This window comes from Cystoisospora suis (genome assembly GCF_002600585.1).
Source record: "Cystoisospora suis strain Wien I chromosome Unknown contig_635, whole genome shotgun sequence".
In the NCBI taxonomy this organism is placed as follows: domain Eukaryota; phylum Apicomplexa; class Conoidasida; order Eucoccidiorida; family Sarcocystidae; genus Cystoisospora; species Cystoisospora suis.
Window position 1 is genome coordinate 88,337 of NW_027153436.1, and position 20,554 is coordinate 108,890.

The 20,554-nt window shown below is 44.9% G+C and overlaps 2 protein-coding genes across 2 annotated transcripts; one reads left to right on the forward strand and one right to left on the reverse strand.

Moving 5' to 3' along the window:
- Positions 1 to 2,252: 2,252 nt before the first annotated feature.
- CSUI_001576 (rer1) lies at positions 2,253 to 14,159 on the reverse strand. Its single transcript, XM_068061781.1, has 6 exons — positions 12,735 to 14,159; positions 11,764 to 11,900; positions 10,839 to 10,891; positions 10,279 to 10,361; positions 9,409 to 9,512; positions 2,253 to 8,571 (listed from the first exon to the last, which is right to left on the reverse strand). The coding sequence occupies exon 6, from the start codon at positions 4,530 to 4,532 to the stop codon at positions 3,717 to 3,719; it is 816 nt and encodes a 271-aa protein (XP_067926248.1). The 5' UTR covers positions 4,533 to 8,571; positions 9,409 to 9,512; positions 10,279 to 10,361; positions 10,839 to 10,891; positions 11,764 to 11,900; positions 12,735 to 14,159; the 3' UTR covers positions 2,253 to 3,716.
- Positions 14,160 to 14,320: 161 nt separating this feature from the next.
- On the forward strand, positions 14,321 to 19,592 carry CSUI_001577 (uncharacterized protein). The gene is made up of 6 exons (XM_068061782.1): positions 14,321 to 16,419; positions 17,197 to 17,289; positions 17,406 to 17,481; positions 18,107 to 18,301; positions 18,667 to 18,764; positions 19,242 to 19,592. The coding sequence occupies exons 1-4, from the start codon at positions 15,750 to 15,752 to the stop codon at positions 18,165 to 18,167; spliced, it is 900 nt and encodes a 299-aa protein (XP_067926249.1). The 5' UTR covers positions 14,321 to 15,749; the 3' UTR covers positions 18,168 to 18,301; positions 18,667 to 18,764; positions 19,242 to 19,592.
- Positions 19,593 to 20,554: the final 962 nt, after the last annotated feature.

The window sequence follows — 20,554 nt, forward strand, 5'->3', positions numbered from 1 at the left end:
CTTGAAAGGCGAAAGATGAGGAAGGAACTGGAAAGTTCCTTCGTTATGTCATCCTCCATTCTGTTTCGGGGAGAGAAAGAAAGAAGGGAAAGTGAGACGGCGCCTCCCGCTGCCGCGCGCGAGCGGGCGGACGATTCTTAAGGACAGCGGAAGAAGTGAGAACCGAAGAGTCTTCGTAGACTCCTTATTCGCAAGGAGGAGAAAAGAAGTCTAAGCAAGCTCAATCAATAAAGAATAGGCTTACATAGCATTCATCTTCTAAAAGCCCATGGGGCGTATATTTATACACTTGACATGCTTTCCGTTTTCTCATCCAGCTGTACCTAAGAATCTGCGTCACGACCGCGCACACGGCAGCGCCTCATTACGCATGAAGGTGGTGGCGACGACACATACAGCACGTGGAAGAGGGAGGTTGTCGGTAGCAGATTGTCGTTGATTCCGATGTATTTCTCTCTCTTTGTACCTTTTACTTGTTGAGTGTCTCCTCAGCGACTCTCTCCCGGGGTGCCTATATCATCGACCCTACAAGTATGGCGACTGGCGTCCTCGTTTCATGGAAAGAAATGGATTTCTTCAACAGTATCCATGTGGCTAAGTCCGGGAAGAAGTCTCGGTTGCTCGTCCCCTCATAGGAGGGTATCCTTAACAAGCTCTTCTGCTATGAGGACATCACTGACAACTAAAAGATTTTCCAATTCGACAACGGAGAGTACACTGCTTGCTTTTCTGAATGCATTCTGCAGCAAAACGACCTGAAGAAAAGGCGTGTGTTTGATCTAGCCTTCCTTATGTCCATTTGCTGGGTACATGTTCATAGATGGGCTTCCTTTAGGGAGAGTTGAAGATGAATCAGAAAGGGACACCACCGGACAACGGCTGCTTCATCGAACGAATCCTGAGGCTGGTTTGCTGTCCTTTCACGTGTAGTTATCTCTCAATCACATTAGCTTGTTTCCGTCACTGCTCCGTCGTTCTCTGTTTCTCAGTTCGTGCCTCCGTTATCTAACAACTAGCATATCAATCTGGCAATTCGCTGTACGGGTTCCTTTCTGGATTACGTCCCTGCTTACTCGTAGATGAGATGGCATGCTTGCACTGGGGTGTATGTACACTGCATCGCAAGTCCTATAAAAAGGACGCAAGGCAGTACGAGTGACACGAAGTCGCACTAATTTGGATAAAACAGGGAGGAGATTGTGTGAACATTTCTACGAATGACGAGAGCGGCATCCTCCGAAGAGAGGAAGTGTATCACGTTCTCTCTCGAAAGACTCTTTTCTTTTCTTGTGCCGCAAAGTTGAGAGCTGAAAGCAAGGGCTTAGTAGTAGAAACAACGTGGTTAGTTGACGGTGAACCACCGGCTGCTTAGCCAAGTATTCTTTGCTTAGAAGTATGTTAGATTCCATTTCTTTGAAGATAAAATGTATGTACGTCAAAAGAGCCAAATTAGATGCGGTGCATAAAGCTTCTTCGTTGCTTCCTTCACGCTCAATCTTACCATGCAAAGATAGGTATCGTGTGATCCTTGCCCCTGAGGCTAGAATGTGCCTGAAAGGAGACGTCGAGTATTTCAGCCGGCCAACCCACACAGTTGACAGCTCATACACATGTCTCGCCTAGCCACTCAAGCTTTCTTTTTCTTTTCTCCACTCGCTTCGAAACAGAGAGAAGAGAAGTTTTCTGTTCTTTCCCAATACAACTAACTCTCTCAGCTTCACGACAGTTGTGTCTCTGTCTCTCGCATGCTGTCCTCTCTACCACGTGGTGAACGTAAGTAGCTACGACTGATAAGAGACTATTCGGAGATCCGATCAGCATCAACGGGAGTATGAGAAATCACCGTGTTTGCCGAAGACTTCTTAACGAGGGGGGATGCCCCTACGGGTGTCAAGCGACACAGGTCATCGTACTGAGCTCTTTCTCCCCATCATCAGACATATCCTTTGAGCTCTTTATCTTCTCTCAAGAAACCTTTAGAGAAGATGCACATCAAGATCAAAACTGCTTCTTTTCTTTCTTCTCAAGCGACTGACTCGAGTTCTCCAAGGCGATAGAAGAAAAGGCAGAAAAAGGAGGCGAAGACCGGGACGAAGTGCGAACAAGACAAGTAGGAGTAAGAGAGGAAAAAGAAAGAGAGAAGCTCTAGAGAAAGCAGCGCTACAAATGCAGTAATAGGAGTAGTGGATGTGTATATCATGAAGTACAGGAGAAGAGCTCTTGATCGTGTTGAGGTCGGTGAGGTTTCATTTGGAGCAAAACAAGAGAAGACAGGGAGATGGACCCAGAGAAAAAGTGCTAAGGTGTGTAAGGTGAGAAAAAGGAAAACTTTCCATGCATGCAACACACGAATTTCGACACCACCACCGCAAGCAAACAAACGGACTGATGTACACGATGAATAGTTACATCTCTATCTATACGGATGTATACATAGATACGAGAGACATAAGAAACGTAGTTACATAGACCTATATTCTCTCTAAAGATGCATGCTCTGATCAGATACCACCTTTACAGAGAGGGGCAAAGACGGAGGTGTATCTACATAGAACTCCACAAAACTGTAGAGAAAAGAACTGTCAAAAAGTCGGACGGACTTGCCTCGTCCTCCAGGAGGGAGAGAGGCCTCTTCCGAAATCCTTTTGAGGTGTATATACACCGAATCGCACAGAACGGTCTTCTCTCCCTTCCCCTCTGCTCTGTATTTTGTCACTGTGAGGGAGTCATCTCTTACTCTCATAAAGAAAAGTCAGACCGAACGTTCATCCCTGTTCCGGTGTAACTTCTCCAGGAAAAAAAAAAACCGATTGATGAGAAGATCTTCCGTGAAATCTTCAGATAGACTAGACTGGACTCTACAGTAAACCCCACTCCCCTTGCTTCTTTCTTCTCTCCTCGTGAATCGTCTTTTTCTCCCCTTGTTATAGTAGACAACCAGGGCTAACTACCAGATGGACTAGATGCCGAGGAGACGCCTATATTACACGCAACAAGTGAGTACGTCGATTGTTGAGGAACATCGATTCATCCTCTCCTCGTGGCCCCATGTATATAGAGATTTACACGCAACTGTGAGAGCTTTCCGACCGTCAGTGACAATCCTGTAGAAGTTGAAGTGACCACAAGACGACCCTAGCGCCTTAAGAAAAAGAGACATCTCCTCTTCTTTCTAGAGATCAAACACTACCACGCAGACATACATACATACATACATAGAGAAGAGAGAAGACGCATGCAAAGAAGCCAACACTCCTTCCTTTTCTTCTCTTGTCTTCCTTCTTTTCTTTGTTATTTTCTTCTTCTCTCCATTGTATTGACTTCTCATTCTTCTACCTTGACACCTCTACCATCCCCTTAACGGACATGTCTTCTTATTCTTCTATCTCTCTGCATAGCCCGGACTCTAAATTGTCGATCATCTCTTCCCGTTCTCCCCATCTTTTCTCCTAGACTCCCCCAACTCCCTCACACCCAGCCCTCTTTCTCTCCATCCAGAACTTGCCGAAGAATCCTCTCTTTCAATCCTTCGTCTATCTCTCCATGTAATCTCTCTATCCATCTTGAACCTACCTCTCTCCGATATCTACAGATGAGAAATCTATGCCATGTTATTCACTAGGATATCTAAACGTCTCTAGACCAGCTCGTTGTCATCATTGAGTATTTCTATTGAGAGTAATGAAGAAGTCTGAATTGGCCGAGCCTTTCATTCTTTATCGAAGGACATAGGGTGTTGTGAAGTGTTCCCTTCCCATGAAGGCATTCCCGGCACCCCCCCCCGATGGTGCTGCAGATGGATGATGTCCGCCTTTCCCTCCTGCTGCATGCATCATACGTCCATTGCCAGCAGAGGGGGGGAAGTAATGCCTACCCCCTGCGCCTCCACTACTGCCACTACTCATCCCTCCCGATGTAGAACAACTATGCGAATCTCTGCTATTTCGATCAGAGCTGGACGACGAAGAAGCCTTTCCCCGTGTGATATCTCCATAGGTTTGCTTGCCCCAGGAGAAGGGAAGATACTTATACTTGATCATACGCTTGATCTGCTGCTTCATGGTTAAGATGAAGAGAAGAATGAAATAGACTAGTAAGATAGGCCAGAAAACAGGCAAATCAAAGATAGGAAAGAACGTCATTCCGATAGCTATAAGAACGGCTCGCATGCCTTGGAGCCAGCACTTGAACTCAGGTAGCTGTCTCTGAAACGGTCGATATTCTTCAGATTCACGTACAGGTAAAACGAACTCTTCTGTCTCCGGATCAATCTGAGGAGAAAGAAATCCAATAAGAAGATTCAACAGATAGATACCTAAACCATAGGTCACAACAAAGTAAGCAACTAAGTGATAAACACGTAAAGTATAGAGGCCGAGAAAGAAGAAGAAAAGAAGCCATCGTGTCTTAGGGTATAACGTCGTTGCATCTAAATAGGATGAACCCATACGAGACAAAGATCGATACAGACGCGTTGTAAAAGGAGACGAGACAGCCTCTTCCGATGGAAGAGTAAACGATGAAGACATCATCTTGTCGAAGTTTCTTAGAGAAGAAGAAAGAGGAAGAGAGGAGATAGAATAGAAGCGAAACAGAAGAGATAGACCAAAGAGTGATAGAGAAGAGAATTACGAGGTCTTCGTGCTCGGCTCGAAAACCTCGATGTTTCTTTTCTATGAAGAAGAACAAGAAGGGAAGAAGGAAAGAGAGAAAACAGAAAGAAGCAGAGACAAAGAGAGAAACGAAGGAAAGATCGGAGTGGTGGCCACTTGAGTAGATAGGGATCAGATGACGAAGAGAACAAAAAGAGAGTGTGTGGCTTGAAGTGCAGAATAGAGAGAAGAAGAGGAGACTGGTGAATCGACACCCACAAAGAATCCGCGATCAAATAGAGACAGAATCCCCGTCGACGCAAAGAGGAGATCAGTGTCTCCTGTCACGAGGTATTAAGGGCGAGATTTGACTAGAATAGTAATGTATCTCCCCCCTCTTTCAAGAACGATGAAGACGGAGAAGGAAATCTTTTCTATCAAGCATAGAACAAACAAGACGGTGTTACTGTATCTTCTTCGGTTGCCCTCCCCTTTCGCGCGACACTGGAGAGACCAAGAGCATGCGGGCGATAAAGACGCAACGGTGTAGATCAGTTCAAAGTGAGAGAGAAGAAAGAGACGGCCACGAAAAGTGACATTTCATTGCGAACAACAAAGAAACCGCTCTTGGTTGTCTACTGCAGTGCAGGGAAAGAAACGAAGAGAGACTTGCGATTAAGCGGGACTTCTCTCGAAAGAAAAAGGCCAGGATACCGCATAAAGACGTCAGCAGAGAAAGACAGAGGAAGGAAAACCTGTTGAATGACGAAAAAAGGAGAGTGTACACTTTCGAACAGAAGGGGACTCGACACGCGCTGTGCAGAAGATCCAAAGTAAACAAACTCCCCCCAGAAAAACTCCGACCTCGTGACACGAGATGGAAATCGAGTGACGCGAAACGGAAAGGAGCGGTCGTTGAAAATTGACTGAAATTCCGCCAGGAAAACATTAAGAGCGGGGGGGGAGTGGGTAAGACTAAGAGAGGGAGAATACTACGACGATCCGAGAAAAGACATGCAGTGGAGCCAAAAAAAACGAAGAGAGATCTCACAGCCGTCACGACGCGGCGGGCGGCCTTCTCGTGGTGAGCTGGCAATTGGCAAGAAGATTTAAAGGGAGACGGAAGAACATACCTCGAGGAAACACGGACAGGAGAGTGAAAGTGGAAAGGAAAGGACCAGAACGGACTTGGTGGAGTTGTCAAGACGGCTTGTACAGAGCGGTAGTGGTCTGCTGACTGGAGAATTCAGAGACGATCCTATTGTGGTGTACTCGGAAAGAGGGAGAGACAGAACATGTAGAGAAAACAAGTACGTTGCGAGTCATGATAAGATATGTGAAGAAGAAAGATGAAGATAAGAAAAACAAAGGTTGGGGAGGTGTCCTCGGCAACATGAACAAGCTGCCTTACACCCGAGTTACGGAGCCACCGCGGCTCTCCGAGAAAAGAAGGAAGGAGAAAGAAGTGCGTAAAGACGCTTCGATTACTGCCTTCGGTGAAGGCAAGAGGAATACATCATAAAGATGGAGAAAGAACAGATAAACAGACATGTGGACTTGAAGACAAGAGGCCGTCTGTTCCCTAGTCCAACAGAGTGATAGCAGGCAACTCCTTTCTCTTTCGTGTGTATGTACACTCCAAGTGGGGTGAAGCACACCTATAGCTCAAGTGAGTGAAAGGTACCGAGGCAGTCCTTTCGAAACTGTTCAACTGACCTTTTCTTTGTCCCATTTAGCCCCTCTTGTGTGGCGTGTCCTTACTTGTGACAAAAGTTCTCGGTTTGCTTAACACCACGGCAAGATTCTCGACTTCCATACATTGGCTGGCCTGAGACGGGTGGGCAGTACTGACTTAGGCCTAACTACTCTCACGTGTGATGCTGCAGGAGGCATTTCGCTTCTCCCCTCAGCTTCGTTTTTCCCTTTTGTGAGTTTCTTATAGATCACTGTATTTTTTAAGAGAGAACATCAATTTCTCATGCGCTCGTTTAATCTACCTATCTGTGGGCTACTAGTAGGGTGGGGTAATTGGACGGGTCTCACTAGCAGCTTTTTAAGAGAAGAAAAGACACTTCAAACTGACGAAACTATCTCTAAGAACTGTATGCAAAAAGAAAATCGGCAGCTAGATATCTGCTAGGTACTATTGAAACAATTTCGAAAGAGAAGACTTTCTTTGCCGAGCCTTTCCGTTCAGTCCGCCAATGCAAAGTATCTCCTTCTCTCAGCTGATCTCTCTGACAGTTTTCTCGATAACTCATGAGTGTTTTTCTTTTCTTTTGACATATGTTAGGTGGCTTCAGCACCTACTACAATACACCAAGACTGCTCGCTGGGTCCAAGACATGTATGGTGAATTTACACCTCTTTACTGTCGATACAACACAGGGAGTGTGAGAAGATATACTACAGCAGACTTCCCTTGCCGCTACTCTTTCCTACATAGAGACTTCTCTCCTTTTTCACCTCTTCCATAGAATGCAATTCTCATCAACAGCTAGATCAACCACAAGAAACGCTTCTTCTCCTTCTCAAGAAGTTCTCTCAAATATACAACAAAGACATCACTCACGTTTATTATCATGACTATCAACGAGCAAAAGATTCAGTCAACACTCGACTCTATCTCAGTAAGCAGAGATAGAGATGACATCATCGTTCTTCTTCTTTCATATCCCCAGATCGAAAGACTCCTCCTTACACCCTCCATCGTAATCAGCAACTACAAACACGGCAGAATTACGAACTTATCAGATATGCATACTAGCTATCTACCTCTCTATCCAACTAACTATACATAAAGAGAGAGAGAAATACAAGAAAAGGATCCGTTTCTGCGACGAGATGACTTCCTCTAACACGGAGAGTTGGAGGGTTGTGTGTATGTAAAAAGACTTGTATAGCCATAGAAGTCGTTGCTCTTCCATTCGTTCCGAGGGTACACTACTACGGTACACTCCAACGGCAGCACCATGCATGCGTGCAGCAGCAACGAGAGACGGTGGATAGATCAAGACACATTTCGGCACACTTCTCCTAGCCGCTCGTTAATGTTCCTTCTTTCTTCGTGAAAACGGAAGATGTCCCAAAAAATCCCATATAAAATGAAGGTTCTTCTCTAGATCAACAAACACCCTCACCTTCCTTTCTGTTTACGTCTGCATGCACAAATCCTCTATCCACTCCTCCTCCATTATCATCATCACATGTCTCTTTCTTTCTTTCCTGTTCAGTCTCATGTATATCGTTAGTTCATTCTTTCCTCTTCATGTCTGGAACTGTCGAGATTTCCTAGGAGTTCTGTTTCTTCATGTTCTTTATCAGTACGGAGCAGAAAGACTTTTTCTCTCCTTCCCCTCGTCTCTTCTTTTTCGCATCACGTCCACCCCCTGACACACCCATCCCTCTCTCTTCCTTACAACATTCTCTCTCGATACGTAGTACGTAGATAAACACGAACATACTGTTGAACAGCAGGCATATCATTCTGCTTCGTATTGTATTGCAATAGTAAATGCTTTTACGAACAGACAAATGTCATCTCCATCATGTCAGCTGCTCCTCTATATCACTCCTCACATTCTCCCGCCATACATACGTAGTTACGTATGTGTGTCGACCGTCTCAAGGCTATGGATGTATACACATAACCCTTGTACACCTGGTGTATCTATGTATACATGCACATATGTACAAAGGTAAACACCCACGAGGACATGCGTTGACGGGGCTGACCGGGCTCGCATGCACAAAGACTTTCACAGTGTATGTTGTTGTTCTTTTCTGTTTTGTCGGGGCCATAAATATAAAAGGGGGACGCCGCCTTGGGTGGATGATTATAAATGTCTGTAAGAAGTAGTAGAGAGAGACTTTTCTTTCTTTCCTCGTCTTGCAGCTCAAATAGGCTCAGATACATCAGCCACCTTATCAAACTTGCCTTTATTCGATTGAAGGATACCTACAATGACGCCGAAGAGCCCTGTATGTTAAACACCACGAAGGATACAGATATATAAATATATAGATAGATAGTATGTATGTATATGTATGTACGCACATCCTTCCTGCGGGAAGTCTACCTCATCTGTTTTCTATCCCTATCTGATATGCGAGGCATGGAAATACAGGTGAGAGATAAACTGAAGAAGATCGTGAAAGAGACGTAGAAAAGAAGAAAAGAGACTCGGGCTGAGAGAAAGCGGAGCAGAAAAAAGAAATTCAGTTCAAGTCCTCTCCCCCTCACACTGTACTATGCTACTTCAAGGGAACAGCCGTGTACATAAGAGAGAAAGAAGTATGCAGAAAAGAAAGAGAAGCGATGTCTAAAAGAGGTCAGATCCAGTCACATGCAAAAAAGAAGCTTAAAGAGATAGGACACATTGTCACATTCATAAGTCTATATACACATACGTATACATACATGAGTTCCAAGACAGAGATGTCTACAACACGAAGGACACATCGAGGTGTACATACACTCCAACACTCATCTATGAAAAGGGGAGAGGTATACTACAGCTACACACTCGTATGTACGATAACAACCCTGTGTTCATGCAGACCAAGAGAACCCGACCTCTAGTTACCACCTATACATAGATACCCTTTCTTCATTTAGCTTCGTATCTTCCATTGATTTAAAGATACAGCAGAACACGAGAAGGGCTAAGTAAACTTCTACCAATCTTGAATAGTAGAGAAATTTCATATGAAAGAGAACGATAAATGGGACCAAATCCCCTTCGCTCGTCCTATGCCTATCTACCGTCTTCCTCCTTCTCCTACGTCTCTTTTTTCCCATCTTTCTTCTTCTTACCAAGAGCTGACGCGAAGATTTCAACGACAAGCATCTTAACAAAGAGCTCAGGTCTCTGCGCGTCTCCTAGGGCTGCCCCGCTACCTGACACGCCTACGCTAATTCTGAACAAGGAGAGAAGGAGAGACACATAGAGAGAGGGAGAAAAAAGAGAGGAAGAGAAAGAAAAGAACTGAAGAAGAGTTAAACAGTCTTTCAGAACAGAAAGGAAGAAGACACTTCCTCCTCGTCTTGTTACTATTCAAAACAAGCCACATCGTCAGTCTCTCTCCTGCTGTCTCACTCGCTGGAAGAAAAGAGACGACCTCACACACCTGTATCTCATCTCCGTCTTGATCTATCTGTCTTCCGAGTGGAGCAGAATTATTGCTCTAAATATGATGCATGGAGAGCGGGAAATACAGACAGTCGTATAGACTAGAATACAAGGCTGGTTGATAACCTACGAAGTTCCATCGCTGCTTCAAAGACCTCGGGGCACACTCCAGTACACACAAAAGCTTCTCTCTATCACTCGCTGCGTACGCACATACTACGATATATATATATATACGTAGAGATAGATAGACAGTTGTAGTAATACATAGATAGACCGGTAGCCTACAGTTCTATATACAGATGTACATCTTCATAGATGCATGAACGAATACTGAATGAAATGAAGCAGAGACGACGTACGGGCTGAAACCGGCTTTAGAGAAACATCGAGAGAGAGAGAGAAAACAGACAGACGCCATTTGTGTAAAGAGGGAATGAAGCAACTAGAGTGAAGAGTCAGAGGGGGCGTACAACGAAAGATCCAAGCAACACACCGATAGACTGACAAGCATTGAGGTGTATCTACGGACGCACGCATGTCTATACACTCACCCGCATGTGAGATTTGAGAGGCCGACTGTCAAGCCACAACAGAAGAGAGCCCAGCCCGCAACAATAGCTTGATTTTGCCAGTTCTATACGCCGCAAAAGAGGAAGAAGAGACAGGGAGAAAAGAAGAGACACGCGTGTACTTTTGACTTTATTGCCATCATGTCGAACGGACATGGATACAGAGAGAGTATAGAAATCCATGAATTCTTACATTCTCAGCTAGGTAAATAAAGAACTAAGCACACCGCTATCACCACCCTTCTTGCCTTCCGAGTCCTACATGTATCTATCTATATAACTACCTGTATATATGTATGTATATGACTCTTCTGTATCTCCACCTGTAATGCCACCTATCTGTCTACTCCACGTCTGTGATCGTATAGAGAGAGCACGCAGCAAGAAGTTCGTTGCTTGAGAAAAACATACACAGCACCTACATACAGCTTGCTTGAGAGAGACGTAACCAATCCGGCACAACGCCTTCTCTCATCTCAGAACGAAGAGCTCCAAGCTTCCTCTCTAAACGAGTCGGAGAAGTCATTCATTCTCTTGCTTACATTCAACTTTCCGTTTATAGGAGAAAAGTTGGGAGGCGCATTATCTAGCTGGCCTGAATGAAGAAGAAGAAGAAAAAAGAAAGCCACGATTCCACATAGACCCAGAGATGGATATGACGGAGGTCATCGGACTATATGGGTCTGTACACACACTATACAGCTGGCCGAAAGAGAGGAGGGACGACCTATGAATCTACATATATCCCGAGCCACATACAGATAGAGATACACAAATCATCCCTCGAGTATAGGATGTCTATACATGGGTTTGAGACAAAGGGGCGTCTATTTTCGCTGTGCTGTGGACTCATGTAGGCAAACACCATCTATAACTGCGATGTAGATACATATATCTCTATATATACACATATTCACACGCACATACACACGAAGACGGAGGTGTGGCCCGATACAGCCATGTGCATCATACGTTTCTCGTGCATACGAAGCCGACCTCTCTATCCATCTTTAACGTATCTATGTATCTTCGAAACGGAGAGAAGAAGCAGCGAGGGCAAGAAGAGAGGGAAGACTGAAGTGGTGAAAAGGAGACAGAAAAAGTAGTCGCCAGGTGTTCTAATTTAATCTTCTTTCCTTGTTTTCATGTAAAGACACAGAAAGAATAAGAAAGACTTGAAAAGCATTCAGCAGTAGAGGAAGAAAAGGAAGAAGAAGAAGAAGAGAAAACATAGCCCCAAAGACATCCATCCACCGTGCAGATCCTCTCTTAGATAGGTATACAGTCAAGTACATCTACCGACAAGATATAACTACACAAGTCTAGACATGCATAGACATTTACCTCTTGCTTCCCCGTCGCTCTATTTTTCACACATCTATAGAGACATCAACGCTGGAAAGACGTACATATGTCCAGATGGAGAAGTGTATGGATGTCTGTGCATGCGTGCCTAAGCCGAACTACCTGAGATGATGATAGCAATGATAACTCCGTAGATAGCGACGGCTTCACAGAAGATAACAGAGACAAGATTCTTCGATCGAATACGAGGAGACCTCACAGCAGCACCGCAGATACTGCTGCCACAGATGAAAATTCCCCTGAAAGAGAGAGAGAGGGAGAGACACATGAAGAGATAGATGGACACCGTACAAAGAAGAAGGTAGCAAGGAGTCGGTCGTAGCGACAGCTTATCATAAAAGCAGATCTTTAGACACAAGCAGGTTTCATGTATGACGTCATTCATGTACATACACACCTATAGTAGAAAAGGGCTGCAGGTAGTGGTCGTAGTACTTGGAAGAATCTTAGACGAAAGAGCACTCCATACACATGCCTCTCTATTGATGGTTGTCTACCTTACTTACACACACAAGGCATCTATGAACGCACTTAGGAAGCTCCGGATGAATAGATAGATTGAGGATAGAGAGATAGATTAAAGATAGATAGATTGAAGATAGAGACATAGATAGATGGACAGAGAGATAGATAGATGGATAGAGAGATGAACACGGTGCACGTAGTCTCGGAGGCAGGTATGGATTTATGTATGTATGAATAATGTAGCTGCTCTGTATGTACAAATAGGGAAGGAGTGAAAGCTTGTTCCGGCGATCAGTCCGTCCACGAGAGCTTTGTTGTGAACGCTTTTTAGAGACGTCTCTACCACATGAGACGCTCTACGAATCTCCAAGTCTGAAATTATAGAGAAGGGAGAGAAGCGATTACATATGATGTGGAAGGTGGAGAAGAGAATCTTGGAGAAGAGCCCAAGCAAAAAGAGATAAGAACTGTACGAAACTTGAAGTGGACACAAGAGAGAGAAGAAAAGCTGGACAGGAGGAATAGGAAGAAGGGAAAAGCGGGTATAAAAAGCTATGGGGTTCGGTCAAGTCGAATGACGTCTTCTCCCAGGTGTCTATACACCTCACCAAGCAGCGCCAACAACACTCAGGCCTAAAGCCGCGGCTATACCATAAGCCACCCAGCACATAGGACTGATTTCATCGATGATATCTGCCCAAGAAGTAAAGAGTTTCTGCCGGCTATCTCCTTCCAGAGACAAGACTCCTCTTCCTACTCCTTGTCCTACAGAACCTCCGTCAGCCATCTTGTCGATCTGTCTCTGCTGGTAATGCGGAGAGAAAAAGACTTGTGGAGAAAGACGATGACGAGAAGAAGAAGGAAGATTGCCGGAGCAAAGAAGACGAGACAGAGCGAGAGAGCGGGTTAGATGGAAGGAAGAATATGAAAAGAAAGAGGTAAGAGTAACACGAAAGAAAAGAAAACCTTCTAGAAGAACAAGTGTGTTCACCCCAAGGTTAGTTACCGCAGCACAAGATAGGAAAATGTCATGAAGAAGTCGGACAAAAAGAAGAGGAAAAAGACGTTCTCTCTCTTCTTGAGGTGCCTAACTTAGCCAGCAAGAAGAAAGAAAAGAGAGGTGAACTGGATTGCTTTCTTCATTCAGAGTGGTGGTGAAGAGCAATGAAAACGCATGCCCGACAGATGAAGAGAAAGAGAAAAGTAAAAGGGAGAAGAAGGCTAGGAAAGCAACAGAGAGAAGAAGAAAGCTGAGAGGAAGAAGAGAGATATTGATGACGTCGATGAAACATGAAGCGGAAGCAGAAGTATCTTCTACTTTGTAGAATCGAGATAAAGCAATGGCTCTACTCTGTCGCACCTGGAGAGAGCAATAGGAGAAATGGAGGAAAGAGATCGGAAGAAGACGAGGAAAACAGAAATCTCTTCAAAACAAAAGAACAACACGAAACGGCCTTCTGACTTTCTCCTGTCTCAGGCAAATCTCTCTCTCTGGCGTCCCTATCGACTTTTAAATAGAACAGAGGGGAAAGAGAAGACGAGAAAAGATAGGAAGATGTTAACTGGAAGAAGAGAAGCAAACAACGAAAGATACAGAACAATAGAGCGAGGAAAAGCCTCCGCGCAGTTGAGGGAAGAGAAAGGAAAGGGAAGAAAGAAAGAAAGAACGGAAGAAGTAAAGGATGAACTTGGTAAAGAAAACCGTGGACTACAAGCCTCCTATCCTCCTCAAGAAGAGAAAGAAGTAAAGGGAGATCGTCTGTAGAAGGAAGAAGAGAGATGTGCACACTTTGCAAGAAAGGTCTCTCTCTGCTGAATCCAGAGGCTACTTCTACTCCTTCACCAAATGTGACAAGGAGAGCTGAAGCTGAAGAAGCGGAAGAAGGAAAAGGCGGGAAGAAAGTCTTTTGAACTCTCCTTTCTTAGACTATCGTTTGATATGGAATCGTATACATCACCGGAAAAGATTATATATTTGGACTTTTCTTGTTTGAGTCAACCGGAAGAATCTCGGAGGTCCCTTTTGATTTTCCTCCTGTCGATTTTTCTTGCCACCGAGGCCTCTCTTCTCTCCCGAAGAGTTGCTTTTCTTCTCCGTGAATAAGCCGACACCTCTGGAATGGAGATCCGAAAAGAACAAGACTGAAGACATCTTGCATGCAGAGACAGGCAGAGCAGGACAAGCCAGAGGAAAGTTTTTTCCCGTTTCTCTTCTTCTTTTCCGCTTTCTGGTGTCTCTCTCGTTCTATTGAGTGTGCCTTCGCGTCGCGATCTCCATAGGATCTTATCATCTGTAGGAATCTTTCATCGTCCAACTTCAATCTTTCTTTCTGTTCCTCTACATCTTGGAGGGACCCTGGGACGAGCGGCCAGCCACGACGCCTGTCTGTCATCGCTTCTCTCTCTTGTGTCTCTCGTTCCTGTGTAAACTCACCTTTCAGACTTCTCCTCTTACTTCGGTCTCTTCTTGTGGCTCTCTCTCCGGTTAGAGTCTTTCTCCGCGTGTCTCCTTGGAACGCCGGGTCGTTGTTTTTTCCCCTTTCTTCCTTTTTTCTAGCCCTACCCTTCCTCTTCTTCTCTGTTTAATTGATAGTGTATTTCTTCTACATCTGTGCCAACTGTGCGAGATGACGTGGCGGCAAACAGATAGGAAGGTTTCCATGGCAGTACTAGGCTGAATTTCGCCGGTAATTCTTTCCTTTTCCCGGGTGTTCTCCAACTTCTCTCTTCTCTCTTTTTCTCTCCCCGGCGAAAGGGAGTGACAGGACAACGCGAGTGATCTTTTGTCGCTGTGTCTGCTCTACTTCGAGGAGAGAGATCGGGGTGTCTGTGCATGTGCGTGCGAGAATCGTCACATAGGATATGGTAGGGGGAACCAAGAAGGAGGCGAAGAAACAGGAGCAAATCACGATAGCAATTGAGGAAGAAGAGATGCAGGGAAATCGAGGAGAAAAAAAAGGGAAAGCAATAGACGTAGGACAATCAAGAGACCAATAGAAGAAGAAGAAATGTCGGATGAGTGGAGTGCAGATAGAAAGCGGGGGGAGGGCTGAGTATGGAGGAGGTCTTGGCGAAGATGACTTTATCAATCGGTGAAGCTTTTCTTGTTTCTCTCGTCCGTAGAGCTCGACCTTCCGTAAACAGACACTTACCTTTTCTTCTGTTGCTTTACGTCTTGTTCTCCCGCAGCGAGCTTTCCGTTTTGACGTAGTCGATCTTTTCTTGTTTGTCTCCTTCTCTTCTGCTCTCTTTCTTGTCTCTCTTTTCTCATGTCCTCTTTCCCCTTTCTTCTCTTTCTCTCCTCACGCGGAGGTCTCCGAATGACCGCTATAGGTCATCGCCATCTTTCTTCGCTGTGCTTCTTTGTTCTTTCCTTCTTTCCTTTCCCGCACCTTCTAATTTTTATATTTCCCTAGGATGTGATCTCCGTTCTTCTTCTCCTCCATCTCGCTGTGACCTTGAGAAGGTGTTATGGCCTTTCTCTCGATCCAAAGAAAGCTTCCCTTGAGAAGCGGAAATGTAGAAAACGAGAAAGAGAAAAAGAAGGAGAATGGTGTCTTGATTTAAGACGGTTTTCATCTCTTCTATGTTCTAGATCTCTCTATCTTCAATCGATACAAAGAATGTCTTCAAGCCTTCCGGCACATCCATCGTCATTTCCCGGAGACCGAGGCGGTGGAGAGATCATAAGAGGAGCTGGTGGACAAGCTACAGAAAGAGGGGGGATGAACGCAAGCTCTCAACAGCATCATCAGCAGCATGCTTATTTCAGTTATCCACCGGCCTATCATTCTTCGCATGCGGCGGGAGGGCATTATATGGCTCCTGGGGGAGGTGGTGCGGACCAGCCACAACAACAGGTTCTAACTCGAAGGAGAGATGATAGAGGAGAACGTTATTTCTCTCCTATGTCACCTGCTGGAGGTGGAGGAGGAGGGGGTGTTGTAGATCGAGGTGTATATACACCTGGATATCATAACTATACTCAAGATGGAACCACTACACACCTCTTATATGAAGAGAGAGGAAGAGGGGCAGGATGGACATACGGAGGACCGGGTGGGGGAAGACGAGAAGAAGGAGAAGAAGAAATGTCAAGAGGAATAGGGGGAGATGGTGCGTATGCAGGAGGAGGAGGTGGAGGACATAGAGAGTCGATAAGAAGAAAGGGGGATGTAGGAGGAAGAAAAAAAGCCAAGCCAAGATCAAAGAAGAAAGATAGGAAAGTCACGTGGTTTGTTAGTGTCTATACAGTGGTTCTTCTTGTTCTCTTCGTTGGATGCGCAGTCTCAGGTATGAAAAGAAGCATCAGGAGCACTCCTTCATTCTCTTCTCTTTGTATTCTCCCGTGTGTGGTTGAGACATGTGTATATATCGTTCATACATTTATACACATATCTATGTATACCCATGTCTGTAGATGGGACTAAGAGACATGAATATCTTACACAGGGGGAAGTCTGTGAATATGCTATATCTCCGCATGCATTCATTTACCCTCAGATGGGAGTGTCGTTTGATCTTACTGTCTTGGAGTGAATGCCTTGGCTTCTCCTCTTTTTCTTTCGATTTACGGCGGGTCTGTCCCTATGCTGAACTCTATGGAGAATCCTTGTTTCAGCTCGCGGGGCACAAAAAGTAGCCAGGTAGACACGCTATGACTCATCTGTGTCAACTTCAGTAGCTAGCTAGCTAGTAGCTAGAGACGTGTTTATGCTGTCTGGCTGCTATTCTATAGTAGTAGAAGAGATTACTCTGTAGAGGAAATCGGTCTTCTCGGCATCCGCGATGTATATTCTTGGCTATTAATGCCATGCCCCCAGACCCTTTATGTATTTATACATATGTATGTGGGTACATATATAGGCATCTCCATACGTTGTTGCTTTTCTGTACTTCCCTCTCGTCCTCGCCGTCTTTTTCTTTCTCTCCATTTTTCTACTCCGTTCCTTTCCATTCCGCCCTGTCCCTCTTTTCTTTTTCCTCTCGATTTCTATCTCTTCATTTACTCTGTTTTCTTCTTCTGTTTCTTTCCTCTTCTTCTTCTTATGTTCTTCTCTCTCAATCCAGGTGTCTTTGTAGGCATCATTGTTACTTCACCTACAGTACGGCTGGCGAGCTCGTCTCTTCAGCTTGATCATGGGTGGTCGAACAACCCAAATCGTGAGACTCGTCTCTTCTCCTTTTCTTCGCTCTTCGTTCTTCTTCTTGGTCTCTTTATTGCCTTCTACAAGCCGTCCGTTCCCTCTCCCTGTCTTTCTATTTTTGTCTCTCTCTAGACTCCTCCGCGTACTTGACTGTCAGGGTGTCTCGACACGCCTTGCCGCAGCTCTGCGTTGTATGCCTTTCTATTGCGTGAGTGCTGTATGTACACCTGCGAAGGTTCTTCTTGCGTTGGTGTGATCGATTCTCCATGAGGGGAGAGGCTGATGTTTCTATTCCTCGTCCTTCCTCTTGTTCTGTGTGTGTTCTTTACTTCTGTTCACATACCCAAGGGAGAAAGGCTAATCAGCCTATCCCGACTACGCTGACGCCATACGTGGAACGATCTTCTCTGCAAGAGTCTCATATCTGTAGCTAGATCAGTTCAAGATAAATGGATAGGTAGATAGATAGATACATCAAACCTAGAGAGAAAGATAGATAGGTGGGTGGATGACAAATAGATGGGTCAAAGATAGATAGATAGACAGAGGTGAATAGGACAGATGGTATTCTGTTGTAGGATTCTTGAAGAGAAGTGTGACTTGTGTAGGTACACTTCATTTGCTCCTTCTTGCTGTGTTTGCTCCAGAACCCCCATCATATGTGCACATATCTATCCCGGTAGTCTTTTCTCCTGTACGTGGCGATCTTCTTTGAAGTGGATCTCTGTAAGTACGTCTGTAGAGATATGACTGTGTGTCTGTACCGCGGTCCTTCTGCGTCTTCAGCGATTCATCCAAATGCGTCGACTTGGAATTTGGTGTATCTGCTTCAGAGATTTATTCGAATTCATCTTCTTGGAGTTTTCGAGTTGCAGCAGACAAACAACACCTTGAGATGGGTGGGGAGATCGAATTTCTTCTCCCTCTTCTTAATCCCTCGGTCTTCACCCTTGAGTTCACCGCTCCAAATCTCTCTGTCTTCTACTACCCTATCGGCTCCAGCATGCAGTGTCTCCTCTACCATGGAGGTAAACAAACTGCTAATCTACCCGCTTTGATTCGATGCTAGCTAACCTATGTATGTATATGAATATCTACACGTTGACAGAGGGAATAGGTGCCATCCATATGTCCGAGATAGAATTCGCCGTTCTATCTCGGACATATAGATGGGACGTATTCCCTCTGTCAACGTGTAGATATTCATATACATACACCACCTGAAAGGCAAGGATGCTGCTGTCTTTTGCCGGTTCATTTCTCTCCTACTTCTCTCCAACAAGAGGTGTCCCCCCCCTTCTTGGCTTTCTCACCCGCCTCAAGAATGCATGCATCTGATCTATTGAATTTCAAACTGCACGCAATGGTATACTTTTCCATGGGATTCTTTCAGGCGTCATCGGCAGTCGCGATCAACCGACGGGGCAGTATCGAGAGTTGTTTGCTGATCCTGCTAATGGAAGAGCTACAAGATTTGTCAGTCCTCCCTCTGTAAGTCGTCTTTCACTCGGATAGCTAACCTTCTAGTCATGGTCTGTCTTTAGTACTGCATTCCATCACCACGCTTTCATATCTTTGCTTCTCAAGACTATCTTCTCTTTCGTCACACAGAAGAAGCGCTTCTTCTGGATAGGTAGATAGATAGATTCGATTTGTCTGGTCTGTATCAAAATCCCCTCTACATGGACGTGTACATACTGAGGCCATCGTTCCATCCCCGAGTAGTGACATATGCATGTCTATACATACGGCTACATCCACGGGGTGGTGCGAAAGTGTGTAGACCCAACTTGTGGTCTGCAACAGGGAGAGTTGTTCCAAGACCCTTGCTGCGTCATGTATGCATGTATATATGTATGAAGGTGTATGTATGGTGTTTATATTGTTTTCGGCTGTTTCGATGGGTGGAGAAGATATGATGCGGCTTTGTTCTATTTTGATTTCCCTCTTTGTCCCTCTTTTCTTTAGATGCGCGTCCCTACAACGGATAGCCGTTATTCCGCCAAATCTGAAGCTGTCTTTCGTGTTGTGACGTCCTTCGGTCTACGTGTCCCCCCGTCCTTATATTCGGAGGCCAAGCCTTTGTATGAAGACTGCGTTAATCATAAGATGCTTATCCTCGCAGTTGAAATACGGGGAGCCTACACCGTCTCGCCTCTCACCAAAGTCGCCATGCCTGGACCCATAGAGATCATGACGATCTTAAGATGTAATATAGAAGAGAATGTAGATACTCTTCTCCAGGCGGCTCCTAAAACGTATCAGTCTGTTATTTTCAGAAATCTTCAAAATGACAAAATCGATTTTTCGAAATCCTGAGAGGAGTTATCTACCTTCAATCTTTCTATCTATCTATCTACTATCTATCTGTTTTCATATCTCTTCTGTTACTTGGTAGACCGATTCTTCTCCTCTTCTCCCTTCCTTTCTTGAGGTGATGTATCTTCTTGCCTCTCTTTTCGTGGGGTGTACGTACACCCAGCAAACTATGTATGCTGTGCCAGGTGGGCTGGCATACTTGGAAAGTCAAGGGGAGAACACAGGACAAGAAAAAGACGCCTATACGATAAAGAGAAGTCGTACATCCTGTCTCTCCTGCTAAGGGAAGGATATGAATTCTCTTCTTTAGTCTTCTCACGTTTTCTTTTGTCTTTCGTACTTCCTTCTCTTTCATCTGCCTGGAGCGTTCACGAGAAATAGAGGGAGAGAAAGACAGCTGGAGAAAGAAAGAAACGAAGAGGGAGAAGGAAGTGAGAGGTCTCGCCGATCAAAAGATCAGCTGGGCATTCCTTCTTTCTTCTTCTCCCCTTTCTCTCTTGTCCTTCTTTAGTAGAAGACCTCGTGTATGAGGTTAAGCTGTCTGTCTTCTACACGGGAGGCAAGAAAGATCTTACCGCTGGTGCCCCCCTGTGTGTCTGTAGGCCTTGAGATGCGTGACCCGCTTGTCCGCTTTCTCTCCATTCTTTTCTTCAAGAGAAAGAGAGAAAAAGGGTTTTTTCACATTTGGTGTTTCGAAGAAAGACGGGCTGTGCGGTCTCATGCTGAGTGAAAAGAATATGCAGGTCCTCTAGTAAGCATCGTCAGACTCAACGCAGGGATCATAGCCGTCTCTCTCTCTCTTAAATTCTTTTCTTCTAGACATNNCATCTTTCCTCAGGAGCTTTTTTTGATGTGGTGAGGTTTATCTCTTGTAGATACACTTTTTTGCTCCTCCTTTCTTTCATATCTTCTTCTCAATCATCACACGCGCAGCATACATCTATCTTTTGACAGGTGGATCT